The 20,401-nt window shown below is 36.1% G+C and overlaps 1 protein-coding gene across 1 annotated transcript in view; it reads left to right on the top strand.

The window, feature by feature from the left end:
- Positions 1 to 16,803, top strand: part of RAD21 (RAD21 cohesin complex component) — a 31,640-nt gene extending 14,837 nt beyond the window's left edge. Inside the window, exons 5-14 of the mRNA XM_044658268.1 lie at positions 3,169 to 3,275; positions 4,209 to 4,415; positions 4,842 to 4,967; positions 5,323 to 5,445; positions 7,543 to 7,766; positions 8,865 to 9,030; positions 9,440 to 9,591; positions 11,957 to 12,106; positions 13,670 to 13,753; positions 14,899 to 16,803. Coding sequence (XP_044514203.1) covers positions 3,169 to 3,275; positions 4,209 to 4,415; positions 4,842 to 4,967; positions 5,323 to 5,445; positions 7,543 to 7,766; positions 8,865 to 9,030; positions 9,440 to 9,591; positions 11,957 to 12,106; positions 13,670 to 13,753; positions 14,899 to 15,090 — 1,531 coding nt within the window. The 3' untranslated portion in view covers positions 15,091 to 16,803. The remainder of the gene's footprint in view (positions 1 to 3,168; positions 3,276 to 4,208; positions 4,416 to 4,841; positions 4,968 to 5,322; positions 5,446 to 7,542; positions 7,767 to 8,864; positions 9,031 to 9,439; positions 9,592 to 11,956; positions 12,107 to 13,669; positions 13,754 to 14,898) is intronic.
- Positions 16,804 to 20,401: the final 3,598 nt, after the last annotated feature.

Raw genomic sequence — 20,401 nt, 5'->3', positions numbered from 1 at the left:
ATCTAAATGTCTTCGAATTGTTTTTACACAACCATTACTATTAAAGATGCACATTCCTTTAGGGCCACTATCACAAGGGCTCTCCTAGTTGTGGTAGGTGGGTGTGAGAGAGAGACAGACAGAGACAGACTTCATCAGCTGGACGTTGTTTTGTGGGAGCACTTTAACCAGAAGCTAAAGTTTGCATGTCCTTTTGTGTTTGAGTTCATTTCCTGAGGCAGTTAGATATGAGTGAACCAAAAAGGGAAAATTATTACAAATTTTCCTCAGTTTGCGAATTGCACTTAAAACTTGATTCTAGTTTCCTATAGCATAACTTGGATTACAGAGAACTATAGCTCTAGATAGATTATAAAGTCTGAGTTAGAACCTTCAGGGTCACTGAACTCAGCCCGTTTTTTGAAGACTTCTAGTCATTCCACTCTTAAATATACCTAATAAAAAGGTTCTCGTTTACTTTACAAAAATCTCTTATCTTTAAAATCTAATCATTATCTTAATTCTGCCGGCTGGGACAGAGCTAAACAAATTACATCCTCTTTCCAAATGGTAGTCTTCAAATATTAAAGGGTATGTCATCTGTCTCTCTTTTCTCCCATCCATTTTCCACCCTCTGTGTCTTAACCTTCTAATGCCTAAACACCACTGATACTTATATGTGATGGTTTCCATTCCCTTAATCGTACTGGTTACCCTCCTCTGGTTGTACTTCATCTTGTCAGTGTATGTCCTGAAAGGAGCTGGATTTCAAATGTCCAAGTGAAATAGGATTATAGCTTTATTCTAGATACTGTGCAGCTCAAGAACTTAACTTGTTAGAGGATATGAAGTCTCATCATCCAAATTATTGATTCTCCTTCCCAACTTCTTGATCACTACAGATTTCATAAATATGCTCCCTATATATTGAATCATTTGTTATATATGTAACACATATTTGAAGCAGAGGGCATGTTGGTTATGGTGCTCTACTAGAGGCATCACTTCAATAAATGGATATGTATCCATTTACTAATCCCTCTAGGTCAGATTATTAGTTCTAAGTCTGCTTTTTATCTCTAGCATGGTTTTTTACACTTTTTTATTTGGTTCTACTTTTCAATGCAAGATTCCGCTTACTCCTGGGCTTTTGAGTGTTTTAGATACTCTTAGAATGTGGTGTGCTGCTCTTGTATATATTAACTGCCCTTGGTCAAAAGCACGGAATCTCAACATTAGAAAGAACCTCATAACTACATATCCATTCTTCTCCCCCAAACAAGTAGTCATCCGGTCTTGTCATAAAGACCTCTAGTGAGGAGTCCCCCATTGTACTTTTAAACTTTACCATAAGTAAAGGAAATTTTTTAAAATATTGAGGTTGTCTGTACCTGTGTGATTCCTTTGTGTATTGCTCCTTGATTTTGTTCTCTTGGGGACAGCAGAACAAGTGCAATTGCTCCTTCATACAACTGCCCTTCAGATACTTGAAAGCAACTATTATGTCCCCACTAAGTCTTCTCCAAGCCAAAAATTTCAATTCCAGCTTCTAGTTATTTTATCATCTATTCACCATGAGAACACTTGAGCAGTTTTACCTAAAATAGTTATATTTAGAATTGAATACAATATTCTAGGTGTTTTCTGACAAAGTAGGTTACCACCTCACTTTTTAGAATTCTACTTTACTGATTTCTGTACAACTTAAAGATTTCATTCACTGTTTTGACTGCCATATTGCTAGTAGCCCACTAAAAGTTCAGATGTTTTTAAAAAACATCTTATCTAGCTAGGGGGCAGCTGGATGGCTCCTTGGATTCAGAGCCAGGCCTAGAGACGGGAGGTCCTAGGTTCAAGTCTGGCCTTTAGACACTTCCCAGTTGTGTGACCCTGGGCAAGTCACTTAACCCCCATTGCCTAGCCCTGTAACAAATAAAAAATTAATGTAGAAGGATATATATAAAAGATATTAGGGTTTTAAAAAATTTTTTTTAATCTTATCTAGCTAAACTTTCCCCTTACAGAGTTTATTTTTTTTTTTAATCTCAGATATTTAAATTTGTTCTTGTTATCATTTTAGGATATCCAGATATTTTTTCATCCAGATTCAGTCCAACATTTTGATTATCTTTTCTAACTTAATGGCATTTGATAAACATGCTAATCTATGCCTTTAATTCGTTGATAAAAATTTTAAAACGTCTCTGTGCCCTGGATCCGTGGGTCCTCGAGTCCTCCTTCCACTAAAGATTCACTCCCATCATTGATTTGTTTTTTTGACATTTGTTTTTTTGATATTATAATATCATCCCATTCAAATCTGTGTTAGTGATCGCTTCCCTTTCTATATGGTCACAAGCCATCCCCTAATAATTTCTCCTAGTATTCAGTGAGGAACTGAAGTTAAGTATATTTGGAAATATGATCATTTAACTCACTGGATTTTTTTCTTTTAGTGTAAATGAATATTCCTGTCTCTTGTGGTCTTACTTCTTCCATCTTATTTGCACATCTTCTTAAAATTTGGATGAATCTAATTACTCCTTTTGACAGTTTCTCCATTTGTTCATTATCAGGATTTAATATTGTAAAAATTTTATATTCATCTTGAATCAGCTTTCCCCATAGAATCTTACTATGGATTGCTATTACTATCCTCGATCTAAATGCTTTCATATCTCTCCCAAAGTTATAAGTGTGAGGCATTCCAGTTATCACAAACTACCATGATAAATTTATTTCTTGAAATTGCCATTGTTTTGTTATTTTCTCCCCCATGGCATTTTACTACTATTTCCATCAATTAACAAATTTTGCTGCTTTATAATTTAAGTTGGTCCAATTCTAAAAAACTGTCACTGGAGCAGCTAGGTAGCACAGTGGATAGAATTCAAGATCTGAAGTCAGGATGATCTGGGTTCAAATTTGATCCGACTTCCTAGCTGTGTGACCCTGGGAAAGTCATTTGACCCCTAATAGCTTAGCCCTTGCCATCGCCTGTCTTAAAATTGATACTAAAACAGAAGGTAGGGGTTTGAATTTTTATCAATTTCATTGAAATATTTTTTTGTTCTCGAGTCTCAGTATTTTTTCCCATAATGCAAAAGATATTCATTGTAGGTATGATATGATTTTCAGCCCAATGTTCCCTTGAAAAAGTTTTAACAAGGTTTTGTTTTTTTTTTTAAGTGACATTGATGTGGCTCAGCAGTTCAGCCTTAACCAGAGTAGAGTGGAAGAGATTACAATGAGAGAAGAAGTTGGAAACATCAGTATCCTCCAGGAAAATGACTTTGGTAAAAGGAGGGGGAGGGGAAGCAAAAGAAACATGATCTATAACTTCTAATGAATTTGGAGTGTTATGGGGAATAAGATGAATATGATGGTGCTGGGGAGAGTGATTAATTATATACAAAAAAAATTTTTTTCTCTCCTCCCAGTCATTGAGAAAGGCAAACTTAGAAATGTGTATAGTCAGGCAAAACAAATTCTCACATTGGCCATGTTCCCCTCAAAGTGTCTCAGTCTGTTCTCTTGATTCCATCATATCTCTTTCATGAAATGAGTAGTTGGATTTTTCTTTAGGCCTCTAGAATTATGATTGAGCGTTATATTAATCAGAGTTTCCAAGTCTTTCAAAGTTAATTACATAAATTGTTCTACATTTTTTGCTCATTTTTATCTGTAGATTTCTAATAGATTCATATTTAGGTTAGATCTAAATTCTGATATATCTAATGATGTATTTTAATATATGCTGAGTTATTCAGAAAATGATACCTAATAAAATTAAGGTATCTATGTTTCCATCAAGAAAAGGATTCCCTAGAATTCCATTTTTATTCTTCACCCAACATAATAAATTTGTCATATTTAGCTTGCCTTAGTTTCTCAGTACTAAAGAACATGTTGTTTGAGTGACATTTTCTAAAAACAAAGCTTTCTTTGAAGATTTCCACTATAGTATAGGGATTTTATTAATAAAAATTCTTTCAACTGCTTTATTAAAGAATCAGGTAGTCCTGGTAGTGACAGTTATATGAAATGTATAAACTATTTAATGCAAATAAATAAAATTTTAGTAAGAAAATGTCAATCCTAAAATTATAATACTTTAATATCTATAATGGATGGACATGTACAAAATAGTTGCATTAAATTTGTGGAAATGGGTGTGTACTTTTTTATCAATATTCTTTTCAGTGAATACAAATTTAAATTTTCAATAGGTGATTTTGGAATGGATGATCGTGAAATGATGCGTGAAGGTAGTGCGTTTGAGGATGATGACATGCTAGTGAGCACTAGTGCTTCTAACCTCCTACTGGAACCTGAACAAAGTACCAGCCACCTGAATGAGAAAATCAACCACCTAGAATATGAAGACCAATACAAGGATGACAATTTTGGAGAGGGAAATGATGGTGGCATACTGGGTATGTTCAAACAAAATGATTCAATTCGATAATTAAACTCTAGTATATCAACAATTAATCATCAAAATACTTAGTAATATGTGTTGCTTTTGTAAATTACTTTATCAGCAGATTGGTGGTGGCAAGTTCAACCAAATATTTCATTTGGAGGTTTCTGTAAGTTACATTAGCAATCTCATTGTTTAGGCAGTCTAGGTAGTAATGCATTTTCTAATTTTTAAAACTCTGGTTTTTAAGTTAATTCTTCAGATTACAATTAACATTTTTAGTTAATTTACCAAGTTAGGAAATGTACTTTGAAAGTATAAATGAATTTGAAAAATCATTCTCCTTTATATTAAGAGTTGGGTGGCCTTTTTAGTATTTTTCAGTAATTGGTTTCTAATAACTTGTCTCAAATTAGTTTAATATTTTTCACTGTTTCAGATGACAAACTTATAAGTAATAATGATGGAGGTATATTTGATGATCCACCTGCCCTCTCTGAAGGAGGGGTCATGATGCCAGAGCAACCTGCACATGATGATATAGATGATGATGACAATGTATCAAGTGAGTATGCCACTTTAAGAATGTGTTTGTAGTATTTTTATTTTGTTAGGATTGTATGGAATCCAAAATACATTTATAAATGTTTGGTTGAAGAGCTACAATTCATAATTAGTAAATTTGGTTTGTTCACCAGCATTTGTACCTGCAATCACATCAGGATACCACTGGCTAGATTAGAAAGTCCATTTCCATTATAATTCTTATTTCTATTCTTATTTTTCTTTTTCACAGAAGGTCTAATTTTTTTCAAGTGAAAGAATTAAGAGGAAAGGATTATATAGTTGGAATTCTAGGGATTTTTGGCTTTGGAATTTTCTTAGTAGAAATAACATGTGTTTCTGTGTATTTTTAACAGTGGGTGGACCAGATAGTCCAGATTCAGTAGACCCTGTTGAACCATTACCAACTATGACTGATCAAACAACACTTGTTCCAAATGAAGAGGAAGCTTTTGCTTTGGAACCTATTGACATCACTGGTGAGAAAACAAAATATTATTTGACTACTTGGATAATGAAAAATTTAGATATCTTGGTAATTTAAGCTGAATATAGGAGTCTTAGTTGCCTGGAACATGTCAAGAGATCTGAGTACTAATTCTGACTTGTCACTGTATGATCTTAGGCAAGTCCTTTATCTATGGTTTGATATCTACCCACACATTACCTCCAAGTTACTACTTTTGTTTTTCACTTGAAGACCTGATCCAAATCCTGAAACCAAAAATTGTAACATGTCTTTTCAAGAAAAATGGACCTTGAGTGAAAAGGATAGAAGAGATTAAGGGGGAAAGGGTAAACCGAGGAGAAGTTTGCCCCTTGCACATTCCAGAAAATAAAGCATATGGGGCAGTTGGGTGTCTCAGTGGATTGAGAGCCAGGCCTAGAAATGAGAGGGCCTGGGTTCAAATCAAGCCTCAAGACACTTCCTAGCTGTGTGTCCCTGGCTAAGTCACTTAACCCTTATTTCCTAGCCCTTACCTCTCATTTGCCTTAAGACCAATATCAGTATTGATTCTAAGCTAGAAGGGAAGGGCTAAAGAAAAAGTATTTTTTATAGCAAAAATGCAAAGTCTTTAACAACTATAGAGTAAAAAATTCTCCAAGCATCTGGGTGGCAAAGTGTTATTGCTATGCTTGGAGTCAGGAAGACTGGGGTTCAGATCCATCCTCAGAAACTTCTTAGCAATGTGACAGTGACAAACCACTCTAGTATCTTTGCCTAGAAATCCCTAAATGGGGGGGCTTGAGGAGTCGGATACAATCGAAACAACAAAAAAGGCTCTTGTTCCTCCAAGTACTTTTCAGAATGGAGAGTACACATTATTAAATAACCTAAGCAAAAATCATCATGACTTAGTTATTTCTAGGTCCCAATAAAAAGGAGAAAATTATACAGGGAAGTAACTCAGAAATACCCATTCTTGAATCTTAATCAATTAGGCAATTCTCACAAGTCTTAGGCTGTTTTCTGCATTTAGCAAACTTTCCCCCACCCCACCCCCCAAAATAATTCAAGGACAAATGTAAACTTTGCTATTTGTTCATTTTTGTGTGTGAAATCTCAATTGAGGCTTTGCTATAAAATATTTTTAAAGTAGCAAACTTCTAAAATTTTATTTTTAACATATTAATGGTAAATTTAGATATTTGATGAGGCACAGTCAGTCAAAGGATGGTCTTTAATTACCAAGGTAAAGAATTTGTTGTGCTAGTAAAATGAAGAAATGAATATAAACACCATTTGGAAAACAAGAAATAGCTGCCAAACAAATTTTTTTATGAAATTGCAGTAAACTACCTGTAATGATTGGAGAAAGGATTGCAGGATAATAGATTTAAACCTAGAAAAGTCTTAATTAACTAGTACTACACCTTCATTTTATAGATTAGGGAAACTGAGGACCAAAGAAGATCTTGCCCAAGGCCACACAGATATTGACAGGCAGAATAGTCTTGTTATTTTAGTTAACTGAGAATTCCCATAACAATTTTCAAACAAAACACAACACTAAGCCTTCCCTGGATGTAATTTACTATTTTATTCACAAGGTTCCTGAGGACATTTAATACCACAAAACAAATTTTGTTTTGCAAGAGCATAGAGGAAGAAGCATTTTTGGCAACAAGGTAGCTAGGTTTGGATCTCATCTCTTTTCTTAGCCACATTGGATTGAGCATGACAGGTTTTCTGGGTTTAATTACTTCGAAGGTAAAGAATGAAGGGTTTGAATTCGTTAATTCCTAAGGTCACTTCTGTCCACAAGTCCTGTAAATTTTCATTTACAAAAGCCTTCACTATTATTTATGCCTAGTTTCTTCTAGGAACTTGCTAATATTTGAATATTGTTAATCACTTTAATCTAGATATACAGAAAAAGCTAGAACAATTTCATTCAGTTTCTACACTGATTTGGGTCTATGGGGGGTAAGTCAATATAAGAAAAAAATGGTGGGTAAGGACTTACCCAAATATGTGTGGCTTTTTTTTGCCTATATGCTTTCTGGTAATGCAAAATTCAGCTTTTGCCTCTAAATTTATGATATAACATTCTACTTTTTATCTGTCATCCCAGTCAAGGAGACAAAAGCCAAAAGAAAGAGGAAGCTAATTGTTGACAGTGTAAAAGAGTTGGACAGCAAGACAATTAGAGCCCAGCTAAGTGATTATTCTGATATTGTCACTACTTTGGACCTGGCACCACCTACCAAAAAATTGATGATGTGGAAAGAGACAGGAGGAGTAGAAAAACTTTTCTCTTTGCCTGCCCAACCATTATGGAACAATAGACTACTGAAGGTAATGTTTGTAGCTTATCTCACACGATTTTGATTATCTTTTGGCGACCAGAGGCAGCTAGGTGGCTCAGTGTACTGCACCTGGAGTCAGGCAAGACCTGAGTTCAAATCATAGCTGTGTGACCCTGGGCAAGTCACTTAACCTCTTTGCCTTAGTTTCCTCAATGTAATGGGGACCATAATACTACCTACCTCACAAAGGTTATTATGAGGATCAAATGAGATAATATTTGTTAAATGCTTAGTTTGGTACCTGGAACATGGTAGGTACATACTAAATACTTTTTCCATTCCACTAGTACACACATTTTTACTAAAAACATTAATTTGGCATTGTCCAAAAATGCAAATTAGACTTAAGCAGTCTATTTGGGCATCCCACCCCTTTAAAAAAAAAGTATACTTCCATTTGCTCTGGTTCAGAATGATTATAAGCATATCACTTTAATGGTTCTTTGGTTTACTTTTCTTGGTTTCATTTTTTTTAGATTCTTGCAAATACTATTTTTTTATCATACAATAATACTCAACAATAGGCCAAAAAACCTAGAGTGAAAATCTCCAAATGAAACCTTAAAAAACTTCAGATATTTAAATCTTAATTGTATAGATAATATATTTCAACAGAATGAGAATATCTAAATATTCCATGCTTCCTTTAATCAATTTGTAACTTAGAAAGTTTTCTTGTCCTTGTTCTTTTTTTATATGATTTTATTGAATCATTGCATAATTGTTCATATTCTCTTGACTTTGTTTATACTATTTCTCATGTTTTTTCAATATATTTATATTCACGTTTGTCTTTTTGTGACTTACTATTCTATTCTGTTGTGCAATGATTGTCATACTCTAACGGTTAAGATATTGTTATTTTAAATTATTGTTGCTATGTTTTACTTTCTTGTTTTACACAGTTGTCTGGCTGAGGGTTACTTGAGGCATTGTTCTTGGATGGGTCACTTAAATCTTGTTATCTAATTATATCCATATTGTGTAATTGAGATTTCTACTGATTTCAGGATACATGAGGCATTAAATATATCTGAGCTTTGTTATAGAACTAGTCATTTATACTTTTCACATGCATCTCTTACAGCTCTTTACACGCTGTCTCACACCTCTTGTGCCAGAAGATCTTAGGAAAAGGAGGAAAGGTGGAGAAGCAGACAATTTGGATGAATTCCTCAAAGATTTTGAAAATCCTGAGGTACCCAGAGAGGAACAGCCACAGCAGCAACAGCAGCAGCAACACGATGTTATTGGTTTGTAATGTGGTGGTTCTTTTTCTGAGCTTAAACTGCTATTTGGGTTGAAACTAAATTACCACATTGGTCTGAAGATAGGCTTCACTATAGAATTAAGATTTCTTTGAAAGGATGTAATAAATAAGAATGTATCACTTCACTGTGTTTTTACTTTACTGTCATAAATAAGAATACAAGAGAAGCATTAGTGTTGTAGACCACTTCTAGGTTTCACCAAGTCAGGTTTCCATAGGGGTCTGGGGAAGAGACAACCTTTAAAGTACAGTGATTTGTTGTAAGAAAAATAGTATATGGGTAAAGTATAGCCTTTTCAGTCTTGGGAAAATAATTTCATGCTGATAACAAAATAGTATTGAAATAAGTCTCTTGACTTTGTTGAATCTAATTTTTATATGATGATTTATAGATGAACCTATTATAGAAGAGCCAAGCCACCTACAGGAATCAATGATGGAAGGCAGCAGAACCAATTTGGATGAATCTGTCATGCCGCCGCCACCACCTCAAACAGGAGTAAAACGCAAGGCACAGCAAGTTGAGCCAGAACCTGTGTTACCTGTGAGTAAGAAAATGCCCTGTGATAACAAAAGGACTTTGGTATATCTTTCTGCCTTTCTACACTCTAATCTTTAAGTATGTTTAGTCTTTGTTAGGAGAGGTATGTTGGACATTAGGCAATAATGTAAACCAAGTATTGGTGATAAGTATTGTTTGTTGATGGAGGGAAGAAATGTAAGAGCAAAGATTTTTACTTGATTTAAAGATCTCTTTAATTTTTAGTGCTGTTTTTTAATTAGGAAGACTATACAACTACTATGAGTCTGGGAAAATCATTTGATTTTTTTCAGTGGCCTTCCCGATAGAAAAATTATCCTCACAGAGTTCTCTTTCCTGATGGAATCAAAAAAAAAATTTAGGTGGAAATTAACACAACCTGTTTCTTGATGACTTTTATGATTATAATACTTGCTAGATTATTTTTCCTCATCAGTGTGCTATTCTTGATTCCCCAGATCTGAAGTCCCTAATCCTTAGTCTTTCGTTTTGTAGAATAGGAGCTCTGGGTTACCTGGTTCACAATTTTCCACTATGTGGAAAACCACACAGATAAATTTGAGACATGGGGTACCTAAAGGACAGGGCACCTCAGATTCATTTTGCATAGTTCATTATATAGTGCTGCATGTTGGGTATACCCTTATTCTATAAACTGCCCCCAGATTTTGTATTGTGCGTGTTTATATTATTAAAACCAGAATATACTGGGTGGGAAGGGAAAAGCAAAAAATAATGTTTACCCAGATTAGAAAGCCCTGTGGGAAGGAAATGGAAATCAGCTAAGCTAGAAGCCTGGGTGCTTTGTTTCCATTTTTTGGACCCCCTTAAACAGAAGCTCAGGAGAGTGGATTTGAACAGCTTGAGGACTCAAGTAGCAAGAAGCCTTTTTTGCCCATCCTGTATAGAGAAGTAGGGTAGGGCCTTTTGGATTCTCTTTGCTTTTCTGTGCCCTCTGGTGGCCAGGAGTTGTAATTCAAGCATGTTCAGACTTGGGTTAGGGATCAGAGCTTCTTGAACTTTCTATCAGAACACTGTCTCATCATATCATACATACATATGTATATAAATATCCTCTTCTTTGGTTCCAAGGCAGAAGAGAGCAGTAAGGGCTAAGTAATTGGGGTCATGTGACTTGCCCGGGGGCCACAAAAATTAGGAAGTATTTGAGAACAAATTTGAACTTAGGACCTCCTGCCTCTAGGCCTGATTCAATCCACTGAGCCATGCAACTGCCCCCTATCATATATTTTTTTTTTTTTTTTTTGAACCCTTGTACTTCGGTGTATTGTCTCATAGGTGGAAGGATTGGTAAGGGTGGGCAATGGAGGTCAAGTGACTTGCCCAGGGTCACACAGCTGGGAAGTGTCTGAGGCCGGATTTGAACCTAGGACCTCCTGTCTCTAGGCCTGATTCTCACTCCACTGAGCTACCCAGCTGCCCTATCATATATATTCTTAATGAAGATACTAATTCTAAGAAGAAATATTAAGAAAGGACCCCAAAGCAACTACTACCAATGAGATAAGTCTCATTTCTTTTAAGGAACATGGAGACAATTTACCATTCTACTAGCTAAAAGGAATGTGCCAATTAGTTGTATATGATAGTGTCTTGGTCATGACTTTATTATTAAACATTAAATTTTTATTTCTTATAAAAAATTTTCTGTGAAAAATAGCAAGTTATGTATCACTAATAAGTGTAATTAATATAGCACAGTTTTATTTAGCCATTCCATAATCAGTGACCATATCTTTTGTTCCTGGTTTTTGTTTTTTTTTTCTGCTGCAGCTATTTTAATATATATCTCTGATCTTGGAATGTGGGGCTAGCCATGTGATGTCTGGGTTAAAGGGTGTGGACATTTTAGTTACTTTGCATAATTCTGTTGTTTATTATTTTTTTAAGCCCTTACCTTCCATCTTAGAATCAATATTGGACTAGGCAATAGGGGTTAAGTGACTTGCCCAGGGTCACACAGCTAGTCAGTGTCTGAGGTCAGATTTGAACCTAGGACCTCCCATCTCTAGGTCTAACTCTCAATCCACTGAGCCACCCAGCTGCCCCCAATTCCCAGTTACTTTACAGAGTAATTGGATTAATTCACAGTTCCACCAACTCTGCTTGTCTCCAAATTTAGATTATTCCTATTTTTCTTACCTATACCATTTTTGCAATTATGAAGTGAAATTTCTGGGGTTTTCTTATTAGTTATTTAGAACAATATTTCATATGATTAATAGTTCAAATCCTTTTGAGAACTGTTCATATTCTTTGATCCAATACTCCTTTGAATCCCAAAAGCTTCATCCATTTTGAATTGGCATTTTACATTTACATTGTTTCTCATTTCATTTAATACCAGCCTGAACAGTTGCAGCAATTGGAAATTCCACCTGTAGAACTTCCTCCAGAAGAGCCTCCAAATATCTGTCAGCTAATACCCGAGCTGGAACTCTTGCCAGAGAAAGAAAAGGAAAAAGAGAAAGATAAGGAAGAGGAAGAAGAAGAAGAGGTAATGTAATAATTTTTAAAAAACAAACCTTAAAGACTGGCAAATTCACTCTTACTCTATTTCCACATGACTTTTCCAGTTTTGTTTTAAATATGTCCTATTAACTGATATTGAACATCAGGACTCTACTGCTACAGAAGGATTCTTTTTAGGGAGGAATGGATATATTTATCCCAGAGAAGAGAGGCATGAATTGCTTTCTTTGAAGCATTTGAAAGGTTATCATTTGGAAAAGTTACTGGACTTTTTTTGCATGTGATTCAAAGGTGGAAAATGTTTCTGCACAATGTCAGGAGCTTCATTAAGATTAGCTCAAAGGGGAGAGGGCTTCTTTTATAACAGCATGTCTTGTTTATACTTTCAAGCCATATGTTAAATCCCCATTTATCAGAGATACTGGAGAAAGGGTTAAGTTGTTTCTAAAGCACCTTCAACTTCTGAGCATCTATCTGATCCTTGGTGATAGTTCAGTTAATTGAGAGCCAGACCCTAGAGACAGGAGATGCTGGGTTCAGATCTGGATGTAACTTGCTCAGGACCACACAGGAAGTGTCAAAGGCTTTCCAGACCTGGCATGCTATTTGCACTGCCTAGCTGCCACTCCAATGTTTTCTTTAAAAGCCTAAATAAAATTGTATTAGCCCGTGCTTTATTTTTTTTTTTAATAACGGGAATAAAGAGTTCTATTGAAATGATAATGTCCTTTTAAACACTAAAACTGGTTATTTGAATTTTTTTAATGGAAATATTTCTAAAATGTGCAACTCTGCCTTCCTAAATTTGTTAGAGGCACAATTTAAGTTTTTCTTAAAAATTCATGGTCATACAAACCAAACGTAATGTAAAATTGGCATTGAATCTGGAACTTAGAGTCGTTCTTTCTAGCTTTGATGCTTATCTGTGGGGCCTTCAGCAAGTCATCATGCCCTCATTTAATAAAATGAAGGTATTAAACTTGATAAAATCCCCTCTGACTCTAATGCTGGGAGTTGCTGATTATGAGTGTCAGTTTTTGTATTATCCTCTGGTGTAGTAATGCGTGCTCTTTGCCCTCCACTTAATGTGTCTTTCCTATATTTCAGTATCGTTTATTGCAAATTTCTAACTTTATTAAAATTGAATGTAAAATAAAAGCAATTGAACCCCGATTAGGCCTTAAGGCAAAGGTGTCAAATTGACTGCAAGAACTGAATACAGCTATTTAATAAAAATACCATATATAGCTGATGTTATTTTGTGGTTTTCTAAAACCAATATACAGCCACAAAAGAGCATCCGTTTATTTGAATTTCTTGCCTTATCCAGAAACCTTTTCCACTTAGCTCTAATTCTAAGTGATTTCTCTATAAATGGACTTCTATTTATTTTATTTACCTTACCAAAAAAATAGTATATTCTAATGAAAAGAAACAGCACAATGTTTGAGTTTGGTAGCAACACCTTTTGAGAATGTGTGCCTTCAGAAAAATAAAGGATAAAAGATAACTTGATATTCTATATTCTTGTTTCCAGAACTGCTTTGTGCTAAAACTTTTTCTCTTAAATTTTTTCTTTCTCATTCAGGAAGAGGATGCTACAGGAGGTGATCAGGATCAAGAAGAAAGAAGATGGAACAAAAGAACTCAGCAGATGCTTCATGGTCTTCAGGTAATACTAATATGCTTTTAGAGAAGAATGCTAAAAGCAAACATTTGGTTAATGATAAAATTTTACCTAAAAATTTTTCATTTTTTATGTAAAAACTACCTTTTTTTAAATAGTCAAAGGTTTTTCAATATTCCATAAGCTTGTTAAATTTTGTGCCACCCCCCCAAAAGAAAAGGAAAATTCTCTACCTAGTAAATTCAGCCAGGTGATTTTACTCTTAATCCCTTTCTAGCAGCAGGCTTTTTTCTCAAAAAGAAGCACAATATTTAGTTCCTCCTTTTGTGCCTTTCATATGGATCCTAATTAAATTCCTCTTTTTTTTTTAATGTAGCTTTTAAACTATTTTTAAGGCCATATCTAGAATTTGGAATTAGAAACTTTTTTTTTTATCAGATGAGTGGTAAGGGACAATCTTTGGAGATTGCGGCCTGCCCAGGGTTGCACAGTTAGGAGGGGGGTTTATCTGAGTCCTCCAAGAAACTTTGTATAGTCTTTCCATGTGCTTTTTTTTTTTTTTTTAAACCCTTAACTTCTGTGTATTGACTTATAGGTGCAAGAGTGGTAAGGGTAGGCAATGGGGGTCAAGTGACTTGCCCAGGGTCACACAGCTGAGAAGCATCTGAGGCTGGATTTGAACCTAGGACCTCCCATCTCTAGGCCTGACTCTCAATCCACTGAGCTACCCAGCTACCCCCCTTCCCATATGCTTTTTTGAAGGATGCTATTTATATTAAATCAAGTTGAGAACAAGAATGCTAAATGTTTAAATTGTGGTATGAAATACCATTTTAAAATAAGGTGGGATTCTGTGAAACTATTTGGTAAATTTTATAATTCCACTTTTCTTCATTCCAAAATGTATGTAACATGATTTTTGTATATACCCGATTTGATAAGGATTGTTTAGGTGCTCTTCAGTCTTAATTTCTTTTCTTTTTCCTGATTTTACACAAGGAGAACATATTTCCTTCACTATCAAATTGTACCCAAAAGAGTACATGATCTTGAATGGATACACAATTCAGACAATTCAGCACTAACATTTTCTGATACTAGCTAGTTTATTAGTAGGTTTGGCCAAAAGTTGATTTGCAGATTTTGATTTTAATATTCTTGTTCAATCTACTCCCTTATTTGCTTTTCAGAGAGCTCTTGCTAAAACTGGAGCAGAATCTATTAGTTTGCTTGACTTGTGCCGAAATACGAACAGAAAACAAGCGGCAGCAAAATTCTACAGCTTCTTGGTACTTAAAAAGCAGCAGGCTATTGAGCTGAAACAAGAGGAGCCTTACAGTGACATCGTTGCAACACCTGGACCAAGATTCCATATAATTTGAATGTCTCAATGGATTATAGCTAGTGTTTATTTCACTAGTATAAATGAATTGCCCCCATGTTGTAGGGCACACAAGACCATTACAGAAAATTTAGATTTTTGTCTGTACAAAGTATCTCTTGCCCCTTTTTATATTTTTAATTTACCATCTTCATTTTTAAGGGAAACTGCTCGGGTGGGTTGTGTTTGTTTTCTCATGGAGATAGACTCTCCAGGACCCAGATGATAATTTTAACAGTTCAGAGCAGATGTGTGCAATATTGGTGCATGTAATGATGTTGAGTTGCAATGAAAAGTCATGATTTGTATCTTAATTCTCCATTAATGCATTTAACCTCTGCCAACCTCAAAAACATTTAAGTACCTATTATGTGTAGGGCACTTATTCAGATGTCTGGTTTTCACGGAACAGAATTGGATTTTCTCTAAACTTTTTGCTCCGGTCTCTGGCTACATGAAAACCATAGACAAAAATTTCTCCACATTTTATCAAATGTTTAGAAGTTCCTGCAGAAATAGGAATTGCATCTAAGCACACTAAAAATCTCATGATTTAGCAGAGGGCAGACATCTCTGCAAAGCACTTGCTGAAACCAAACCTCAGATGAAAGGAGGCTGGATTTGTTTAGGCTAAAGCATTTCCAATGTTCTGTGAATCATCTAGTTCAAATCCATATCATTCCAGCTCATTATAGAGATGCCATTCTTTTATTATGGCCTTGGAGGCTTGCTATTACAACCCACCATAGCAAAGGATTTAGTTTCATTGTATGAACACCTTAAGTCAGCCTTTTGACTCTAGGAAGAACAATGGCAGGTTTTCTTTCAGAATTAAAAGAGGAATTCTAGCTACACACAAGCTATATAAATCAAGCTCTTTTAAAGTTTTTCAGAGAAAGAATGACTCATTTTGGCACATTCAAATCATGGGGGGAAAGACAAAGAATAAAATGCAAAGTGTCTTGTATATCAAAGGGGCAGACTGATGGGAAGCCACTTACCTGATTATGCTTATTAAGGCAGAAGATGCTATGTTAACTGTAATGGCTTTTCTGATATTTATTATAAGTCTTAGTATTGATCTATTTTTCCAATACTGCACACTCCTGTGTTTGGACCTTTATTTTAATAGCTTTGCAAGAGAAAATCCTGCACCTGGTTTCCTATAATTTAAAAAACTAAAATGAAAAGGCAAAAAAAATAAATAAAATAAAGGCTTTATTGTTTAACAGACCAGATAGAACCAGAAATTATGTGAATATGTTGATTATCAAAACATGTCTTAATTTTTTTTAGGGCAAAATTACACTAAAAGTTCTAGCATAAATGTTGGCACTTTGGTGGAAAAGATTAACTTTTGAGACTCAGATTTCCATATATACCCAATAATGTAAAATTATGTGAAATGTTTTAAAAATTTGTGAGACTGCTTAATTACTGTTTTAATAATTCAATTTCTTGAGAAAGGTAATTGTATAAAATTGCTACTGCAGCTTTATTTTCAACATGACGTGCCTGTAAACCATGGAATTCCCCCTTTGTAAAAAGACATTGTAGATAATTTGAATGTTTAATTATAGAAAGGTCATTAGTTTCTTGTTACACATTTTGTTAGTCTGGTTTTTGTTGCTTATCAGGTTTAATATTGTTCTTGAAAATAGTTGATGCTGTGTTATGTATAACTTTTCTAATAAAAGTTGTGTTATAAGCTGTATCTTATTTTTGTCTAATTTGAGGTAAAATCATAACTGTAGCTAAAAAGGAACTTTGAGATCATATAATTGATAATAAAAGGCCAGAATCTGAAATCAGATCCTCTAATCCCCAAAACCACTATACCATGTTGCTTTCTCTTAATGAGAAAAAATTAATAGCTCAATTTTGCCTTTTGTTCATCTCAACTAGTCTGGAAAAAATCTAGTAGGTTACAGCCCTCCACAAATTAGGTATTTCACCTTCATGTTTTGTGGCCAAAAAATTTCATTACCTGCTAGGCAGCTTGTGATGAGCCTCTGAATTGGGCTGATTATGGTATGATATCAAGCTCTTAAAAATGATACTCATTCAGAGCTTCCATTTATTTCTTTGGTATAACTTGAGATTCCACTCCATGAAGTATCCATTCAACTTAAATAGAGAATATAGGGCCAAATAAGAATGCCATTTTAAAAACTTGCTTTTTTTTTTTTTTTCTCTTTTTTTGAAACAAACCTGTCATCAATGTTGAAGAAACAGGAACCATTTAACCTGGAGAAGGCTGAGGCATACAACAAATTTGTTTGGCTTTGGCTTCACAGGACAAAACTGTAAAGAAGTTTTAGAGGCAACATATCTAAAAAAGCTACCCAAAAGTGGAATGGGCTGCTTTGAAAAATAGGGAGCATGATAAGGTTTATAAAACACAGCACAGTAACTGATACATAAAAGCTTATAAACAGGATGGATAATGATTTGGGGATGTCTTTGAGGGGAATGCTGGCAAGGTATAAATTAAGACTAGACCCCAAGGTTTCCTAATTTGAACTCAGTTTTGACATGTGACTAGGAGATGGAATAATGAATATGATGGCTATTAGAGCCTCTTTGTGTCTGGGAGGAGGTGGCTGAAGTGAGTAGCATTTAATTAATGTAGTTGTATGAGACAGAGGAATATGACATACTTAGCTTTAGTGTATCCAAAAGTTGGGGTTTGGCTGTTCCTGCAAAGGAATAGAGACTAGGGGTAGGTGTCTGTTTAGGGAGCTTAATGAAAATCAAGAAGACATTACTTCAAATGACTCCTCTCTCCCTTTGGGTTCTAAGAGTTGGTCAAGGCCTCCAGTAGATCTGATCAAGATTTTACATAGAATAATAAAACAGTTGCTGAGCTGAGCCTCCATGGGTTTTGGAGTTTCAGATTCATGGAGGAATTTGAAGAGTGAGGGGTGAATGCATTTTGGGAATGGAAACCAGTCCAATTCTGGGAAAGCAATGGAGCGGTAGGCAGGCCCGCTGGGAATATGAAGTACAGAAATGCCTTAAGTGGCCATTCTTCGTTTGCCAATTCCTTATTTTGACTATTGTGACTCACCTTATGGTTCAAGATGCTCCTAAATGCATGACTTCCTACTTATAGTCATGAGGCTAAGTGATGGATCAGGCTGGTATTACTGTGATGATGATTGCCATTTCTGCTTATTGACCACTAAAACTGCAAAATAAAAATCCTGTTTTTGCATACTCTTCCTAAGCAGAAGAAACATTTGTATTACCTATAAACATAGCTTATAATTTTTTTTCTTGCTTTTTCTTCTAACTTCTGCAAAATGTTCTGACACTCCTGGACTCTCTTGGATCACATTATCTTCTCCAGGTCATCCTTAGGACATGTGATACTTAATCCGAGTTCAGCAGGCTCCCATCATTACTTCCCAATGTCACTGACCATATAGAATCTTCATTAAGTTCATCATGGAATCCAGTTCCTCTTGGTTAGCTCTTCTTCCTGATAACTGGCAGCTGCGTGTGAAGCTGCTGATTAACAACGGTCCATTGTGAGTCAGGCATGGCATGTGTCCTGGCCAATTCAATCACTCAACAAGCATTTAAACACCTGGGGCTGGCCGGGGGAAGAGGGGAGGAGAATACAAAGAATGAAAAACCACTGAAGACGCTTAAAATCCTGTTGGGGGAGAAAATGTGCCCCTGTTCCAGTACCTGCAGAATGGGCATAAGGAATCAGAAAGGGGGAGAGGAAGGGCACTGAGGAGGGGGATCTGGAAAGGCTTTGGGGAGATGGGGGAAAGTGGAGCTCTGTGTGCCAGCAACGGAAAAACAGCCAGTATGGCGCGCACAGAGCGTGAGGAGTCACGTATGACGAGATGGCGCTCCGATGAGAAGCCACCATGGACTTTAGTGCTTTTTGAGGCCGGGAGGCATGTCGGGGATGTTCCAGCGTGACGGCTCGCTGGGTCCCTCCCGGGACCGCTCTCCTTCGGGGTCCCCCCGCCACGCGGCTCTCACCTGAAAGCTGGGGCCGCACATGGGAAACCATCCGGGCAAGTCGCGGGTCCGGGGAGCCCTCACGCCCAGTGAGTGAGGAGAGCGTCTTCCCGCGGGGGAGCGGGCAGACGAGGATAATGTGTTCCGGGCACTGCGGACTTCTTAGAGCTCCGTCTGACATCGAAGAACCGACGTCATCCCCTGCATCCTGAGCCATCACGAGGCATCCTGACTTTTGTTCCTTCTGTTTTTCTTTTGGTAGATCTTTCTAGAATTTCCAATAAATCATTTTAGTTGGCCCTAGAATTAGAGGACTCTGGAAGGGAGTGTGAGGCTGGGAGCGCTGGGCAACTCTGCCTCACATCTCATTTATGTGCAAGTCCAAAGACAGCGCTCCCTCATGTCATGTTGGCCCTCTTTGAGAACTAGGGATGGCAACCAGGGATCAACTAAGCTGTGGGAGGGAATGAAACTGCTGAAGGAAAACCGGCACGGAGAGGAAGCCCAGTTCAGAGCCTTAGGAAGAGGAGAAAGCCGGACTTGTACACTCTACAATCAATGGAACTGGAGACCCAGAAATGACTGACAACCAGCTCAGTTACTGCCCAGAAGCCACGCCTGTCCTGTGATCTTAGAAGTGGATCTCAATTCTTAGGTCATTTCCACAACAGACAATAAAACTCACCGTTTACATAGGTTGTATACAGGGACTTTCCCCACAACCATCTTTTGATTTAGTTAATTATAAGTGTTTTTATCCCCATTTTAGCTGAGGGAACTGTGACTTGCCCATGCTAGGAAGCAACTTGACAGCTACCAAGTATCAGAACGGGAATTTGACACCAGTTGTCCTGACTTCAAATTTGCTGCACTTTCACTATTCTTCTCTATCTCTGAGGACAGAAGGCTAAATCATAAATCCGCAGATCACCTACTTCCTACCTCCTGCCCACCAGAAAGATGGATGCCTCAGATTTCTAAAGTAGCATATATTTAAGAAGTCTGTCATAAAATAAAGGTCCTAAGTATTTATAACAGTCCCACATATGTCAAAATATATATAAGAACACTCATTACAAAGCTGGAAATGAAGCAAATGTCCAGAGAATGGCTAACCCAGTTGTAATACATGAGTTGCAATGAAATAATACTGCATTTTAAGAAATTATAACTATGGTGCAAAGCAGCATGGGAAAATTTATATGAACTGATACAAAATCAATTAAGTAAAACTAGGAAAACATTATGCATAATGGCTAGAGCAATGGAATTGCAAAGAACAACCACCACAAGGCAATCAAAAGCAAATATTGTGAAATTATGAAATATAA

Source organism: Gracilinanus agilis, chromosome 1 (genome assembly GCF_016433145.1).
Source record: "Gracilinanus agilis isolate LMUSP501 chromosome 1, AgileGrace, whole genome shotgun sequence".
NCBI lineage: Eukaryota > Metazoa > Chordata > Mammalia > Didelphimorphia > Didelphidae > Gracilinanus > Gracilinanus agilis.
The sequence above is the reverse complement of the archived record's forward strand: the minus strand, read 5'-3'. Positions and strand labels throughout refer to the sequence as shown.